Source organism: Terrapene carolina, unplaced genomic scaffold (genome assembly GCF_002925995.2).
Source record: "Terrapene carolina triunguis isolate 2854851 unplaced genomic scaffold, T_m_triunguis-2.0 Scaffold662, whole genome shotgun sequence".
In the NCBI taxonomy this organism is placed as follows: Eukaryota; Metazoa; Chordata; order Testudines; family Emydidae; genus Terrapene; species Terrapene triunguis.
Window position 1 is genome coordinate 1,635,165 of NW_020665013.1, and position 6,397 is coordinate 1,641,561.

The 6,397-nt window shown below is 46.3% G+C and overlaps 1 protein-coding gene across 1 annotated transcript in view; it reads right to left on the bottom strand.

Annotated features, from left to right (window-relative positions):
- Positions 1-4,182: 4,182 nt before the first annotated feature.
- Positions 4,183-6,397, bottom strand: part of LOC112118320 (kelch-like protein 23) — a 6,793-nt gene continuing 4,578 nt past the window's right edge. The window contains exon 3 of the mRNA XM_026659695.1: positions 4,183-5,681. Coding sequence (XP_026515480.1) covers positions 5,375-5,681 — 307 coding nt within the window. The 3' untranslated portion in view covers positions 4,183-5,374. The remainder of the gene's footprint in view (positions 5,682-6,397) is intronic.

The window sequence follows — 6,397 nt, forward strand, 5'->3', positions numbered from 1 at the left end:
GCAGCTTGCTGTGTGCTCCACAATCTCTGTGAGAGCAAGGGGGAGACCTTTATGGCGGGGTGGGAGGTTGAGGCAAATAGCCTGTCTTCTGATTACGCCCAGCCAGACAGCCGGGCGATTAGAAGAGCCCAGCAGGACGCGCTGTGCATCTGGGAGGCTTTGAAAGCTAGGTTCCTCAGTGAGCAGGGTAACCTGTGACTATTAACTTTGTTTAAAGAGAAGCTGAACCTGCCCCCGTTTCTTTACCCAGTTTATGTTGACTATCCTCTCCAGCTACATACCCCCTTTACCCCCTTCCCAAAAAATAAAATCAGTTCTATTTTCTTAATGAACACCGTTGTCTTTATTACTGTTTTCGCGGGAATGTTTTAAACCTGGGACGCAGACTATGGTGGGGGGCGGGTGTAGTGTAGTGATGCAAATGATGCCTCTAAACTCCAGGAATGACAGGCTCCGCAGTGGTGGACTGGTTGTTTCAACGGAGCCTGCCAGCCGTCCTGGGCGGGACTGCGTATATGTGTCGGCTATGTGACTTTCTGGCAGGGGGAGGAGGGTTACAGATCCCCTGCTGCGTGGCTCTGTGATCCAGGATAAGGACCGCTGCATAAGATCTGTAACTGCCCTCCCCCGCCACAAAGTCACAGAGCAACCCCCTACCCCCCCCCCCACACCCAGAACATGAAAACCACCTCCCAGACTGACCAGGGTAACTAGTAACTGCACTGTGTATGTGCCCTGCTGCTGGATCTGCCCCCGCCTCTGTACCCTGCTAAAGGTGACTGTCCTGTCCAATTACCAACCACCTTCCCCCCCTTCACAGAGACTCTCCTCCAAAAGAAAATGATGGAAACAGTAATTAACAGAAACGTATATTTTATTAGTAACTACACATGAAACGGGGGGGTGAAACTTGGACGGGGGCTTGTGTGAGGTGGGTAGGAAAGGACTTTTCAAATTTTGGGGAATGAGAGCCTTCTACTGCTAGAGCACTCTGCAGGGGTGGAGTAAAACTTTTCACGGCCCCTGCCGCCCCTCCTTCTTTGGACTTTGGGTGAGGGGGGTATGGGACTTGGTGGCGGGGGAGGGTGGTTACAGATGCACTGCAGCGGGGCTCTCTCCTCCTGCCTCCGGTCCTGCAGAACATCCACAAGGCGCCGGAGCGTGTCCGTTTGCTCCCTCATCAGTCCAAGCAGCGTTTGAGTCGCCTGCTGGTCTTCCTGACGCCACCTCTCCTCCCGTTCCATGTTTGCTCTGTGCATTTGGGACAAGTTCTCCCTCCACTGTGTCTGCTGGGCTGCCTGGGCTCGGGAGCAGCACATTAGTTCTGAGAACATGTCCTCCCGCGTCTTCTTCTTCCTCCGCCTAATCTGCGCTAGCCTCTGGGAGTGTGATGCCAGGCTGGGTTGGGAGACAGTCGCAGATGTGGCTGTGGGAATGGGAAAAAGGGAGTGAATTCCTCAGAAAGATAAATGTAGTTGTGAACAAAGAACATAGTCTTTCTCTGTGAACAAGACCATGCACTGCACCTATCACATGCGCACTCAGGACAAGGTCAAATTTTCGGCCCTCGCCTTCAGTGCCTGTGGTCTTGCAGTGGCGATCTGAGAAGCGGGGCAGGACACCGGAATTTGTGTAGCGGGCAAACATGGTAAGCCATAGACTTGTGGCTGCTTAAAACTTTAATAGTAGCACTGGCCTCCTTTCACATTGAAAGCAATGCCAGTCTCTGCTGCCAGCAATCAGGAAAGCATGAACTCTGCCCCTGTCCCACCCCCTCGCGGCTGTCCCAGGGAAAGATCCCTGTATGCTGCCCCTCTCCCGCCTCCACCGCGTGGCTGTAAAGCAGTCCCAATACTAACATTCCCCTACCTAATTCAAAGCAGGGCATCATGAGCGACATCACCCTGATGAGGATCTCGGACAGCGAAAAGGAACGGATGCTTAGGGAAAGCCTGCAAAAACCAGGGCCGTATGCCGCCATGCTCTGCAGGGCAATGATCCCTGAGTACTTGATTGTCTCCTGGCGCGGAAACGTTTCGTACCACGGAGGACCCAATAAGGTCGCTCTCCCCAGGAACCTGATGAACAGGCTTGAACATTACCTCCAGGAGAGCTTCGTTGAGATCTCTCATGAGGATTTCATCTCTATCCCCGGACATATAGACCGGATTTTGGTGTAGCTGCACTGGCAGGGACTAAAGAGTGGAGCGTCTTGGGCAGCAGAATCATGAAAAACCGGACATTGTTAGATTTTTTTTAAATAGTTGGGACTAAATAGTTAAGCGCCTAGGGCAAAGAAATCATGAAAAACCCATTGTTAATATTATAAATATTCCAGTTCTGTTAAAAATAAATGTTTAGATGTTTAAAACACTTCATGAAAAACCCATTGTTAATATTATAAATATTCCAGTTCTGTTAAAAATAAATGTTTAGATGTTTAAAACACTTACTGCTTGATCCTTCCCCTGATTCTGTGTCCGGGGTAACGGCTGGGGACGGTTGGTAGGGGATCTCTGTGAGGGTGATGAAGAGCTCCTGGCTGTCGGGGAAATCAGCGGTGCAAGCGCTGTCGACTGCCTCGTCCTCCTCATCTCCTTCTTCATCTTCCCCGTCCGCTAACATGTCCGAGGAACCGGCCGCGGACAATATCCCATCCTCAGAGTCCACGGTCACGGGTGGGGTAGTGGTGGCGGCCGCACCTAGGATGGAATGCAGTGCCTCGTAGAAACGGGATGTGTGGGGCTGGGATCTGGAGCGTCCGTTTGCCTCTTTGGTTTTTTGGTAGCCTTGTCTCAGCTCCTTGATTTTCACGCGGCACTGCGTTGCATCCCGGCTGTATCCTCTCTCTGCCATGGCTTTAGAGATCTTCTCATATATCTTTGCATTCCGTCTTTTGGAGCGCAGCTCGGAAAGCACGGACTCATCGCCCCACACAGCGATGAGATCCAAGACTTCCCGATCAGTCCATGCTGGGGCCCTCTTTCTATTCTGGGATTGCACGGTCACCTCTGCTGGAGAGCTCTGCATCGTTGCCAGTGCTGCTGAGCTCGCCACGATGTCCAAACAGGAAATGCGATTCAAACTGCCCAGACAGGAAAAGGAATTCAAATTTTCCCGGGGCTTTTCCTGTGTGGCTGGTCAGAGCATCCGAGCTCGGACTGCTGTCCAGAGCGTCAACAGAGTGGTGCACTGTGGGATAGCTCCCGGAGCTATTAGCGTCGATTTCCATCCACACCTAGCCTAATTCGATATGGCCATTTCGAATTTAGCGCTACTCCTCTCGTTGGGGAGGAGTACAGAAGTCGAATTTAAGAGAGCTCTATGTCGAACTAAATAGCTTCGTGGTGTGGATGGGTGCAGGGTTAATTCGATGTAACGGCGCTAAATTCGACATAAACGCCTAGTGTAGACCAGGCCTTAGGTACAAATGGGGTCAATAAGACCCAACTATGTATCATGAATTGCTCATAATTGAACAGAAATCAATTGCAGAGCCAAGATAAGAACCACATTTTGATATCCACCCTCCAAACCATTGTTACATAGTTGAACTTTAAAAATAATGATAATACAAGATGTCAGACAACCATCTCAATCAGAATTTATTTAATCAAAGATTACTAGCCAAAGATTAATACAGCACAATTCAGAATACAGAAAGGAAGGTTTTGTACTTTACCCAGACAATCTGAAGTCTGCTTGCATGCACAGTCACATGCGTTGCTCTATGGCTAATTAATTTTCTATCCATCATAGCTCTAGATCATAATGTTTAACATTATAAATTATATCATTTGTAAGCTCTGACACTACCATCTTTGGAGCGTCTCTCTTAGGGAGCAGCTGGTGCACAAGCGAAGTGCAGGTAAATTTTCAAACATGACTAGGAATTAGGTCTTATTTCTCTCGTTATACATGTCGCCGACAGAGCTGGGCAAATAACTGATTTTTTGGTTTGGTGGCAGTTCCAATTTTTTAAAATCATGTTGAATTGACCCAAAAACAATTTTTTGATACTTCTGGCAAATTGAGAGGGTAAAAAAATCATTTGGCCTCAGACAAAACATTTCACTTTGATTTTGAGCATTTTTATAAAACTTTTTTAAAAATACAATTGAAGGAAATTTTGTAACAAAAAGTTATTTTGAATTAAAAAAATTAAATATTTTGTTTTGAAAATGTCAAAACAAAATGTTTTGACTTGTTTGGAGTTTGTTAGCTTTGTTTTCAAAATGAAAACTTCGGTGAAACTAACACAAATTGTTGATATTACCTCACCCTCCTTGTCTCACAAATTATTGAAACATTTCCGTGACACCAAATCATTTTTTGCAGAGAAACAGTTTCAGTCAGAAAATGTCACCCAGCTGTGAAGCAAGCAGCCTCATGCATAATAATGAACTGAAATGTTGCAGCGGGGAGGGACGATGTACCCATCCTGGATGAAATCTTGGCCTCATTGTAGCTAACTGCAAAATTTCATTGACATCAATGGCCAGGATTTCATCCCCTGACTGAGCACCATAAGATTAGAACAGCACAAAGTGAATGTGGCTCAACTCCTATTTGCTAGCCGATGGCCTCTTGTCATTTGTAGAACTATCTCCATAGCCATCAACAGCAGCTCTGAACAGGGTTCCCTAGGTGCTACCTAAAACCTGAGTGACACTTTACACATGGAGCTGAGTCAGCACAGAGGTGATGAGGGCATTGGCTTGAATAAAGAATCAGTTTAAATCCTACCTTATGCTTGCTCTTTTCCTTCCAATATAATCAGGGCCCTGCCCAGGCTCCTTAGGAACCCAGAGGAGTGAAGCATGAAGTAGCTCAGGTCTTTATAGTCATGGCTCTGTTTGCATTTTAGGTACTGTCATCCCTATGGGCTGAAAACGAAAGAATCAATTTTCAATGACTGAAATTTGGTTTTCTTTGGACAGATGCCTTCCACCTGCTGCTGCCTGGAGTGCTCTTCAGCATTTGAGAAGCTGCTGTCCTGTCATTTGGTAAAATCAAAATAACAAACAAAAAACCAACAGTCATGTTTCTGACTGACGCTGCAATGCTGTTATTCCTTCTGCTGCTGCTGCGGAGGCCAAGTTAGTGAGTTTGCTAACAAATGTTTTCATGGAATCATGCTGACACCAGTGGAGATGTCTTGATAAAGAAAGGAGCAAATCTTCCATTGCCTGTTGGCTCCTTGAGGACAAAGGACACCAGCATTTGCCAAACTGAAAAAGACAAAATCAAGAGAGGAATAAATGATGTTTTCAAGATTCTACAAGTTCTACAGACAATAAATATCAGCCCTTGTAAGTGTTAACACACTGGACTCCCTTTCTGTATGGTGACCTGGGTCCAGCCTTGCTTAAGCTCATGTGTCAAATCTTCGTATAGAGACACACCCATAAATAGGAACGGGGCAAGGGAGTTTGCTATCTACCACCTGACATGTGTCAGTGTAAGGGTCAAAGAGCACCATGTTGGGGACAGCCATGTTCCCCTTCCTCTGTCCCAGGAGATAAATTTGGCCATTCGCAGTGCTGCATCCCATGAAGAATTTCTGAGTCAGGCACTCTTCATCCACTTGGGTCCATTCATCTGTGTCCATATCAAAGCGAAAGGCTCCTCCTCCTATGGTGTAGAGTGCTCCATTCAGAGCTGTAACACAGAGGTCATACCTAGGGAGAAGGAAAACTGGTGATCTCAGCAGGACACAAAGAGAAAGGTCAGCACCCCCAGCATGCATCCAGTTTCCTCTAAATGGAAAACCATTGAACAATTTGTATAGATGCTGAGAATAACTCAGTTTGATGATGGTGAGTGAAGATCTCAGGCCCTCTCTGCAATATTCTTACTAACCAACTCTCTGCTTTACTTGCATCAGAAGTTAACTGAAATGTTGCTACTCTTTAGCTTTCAATAACAACCATCCACTTCGGGGAAAAATCACCTTCTTTAAATATCAGAGGTCAGACATGCGTCTGACAAAGTGGGTATTCACCCATGAAAGCTTATGCTCCAATACTTCTGTTAGTCTATAAGGTGCCACAGGACTCTTTGTCGCTTTTTACAGATACAGACTAACACGGCTACCCCTCTGATACTTGACTCCTTTAAATAGTTATTAATCTTTCCCGGGACACTGTCAGGTAGTTTAGGGCCTGGGATTTAATAGCAATTGCCTATCTTTTCTCCTTTAATTCAATGAATACTGCTTTTATTTTGCATTTAAATATCCCCCTGCAGCCCCAAACAAGAGCAAAATGCTAGGGCAAGAGCACTAGATAGTGAAACTGACTAAAAGAACAGGAGTACTTGTGGCACCTTAGAGACTAACAAATTTATTAGAGCATAAGCTTTCGTGGGCTACAGCCCACTTCATCGGATGCATAGA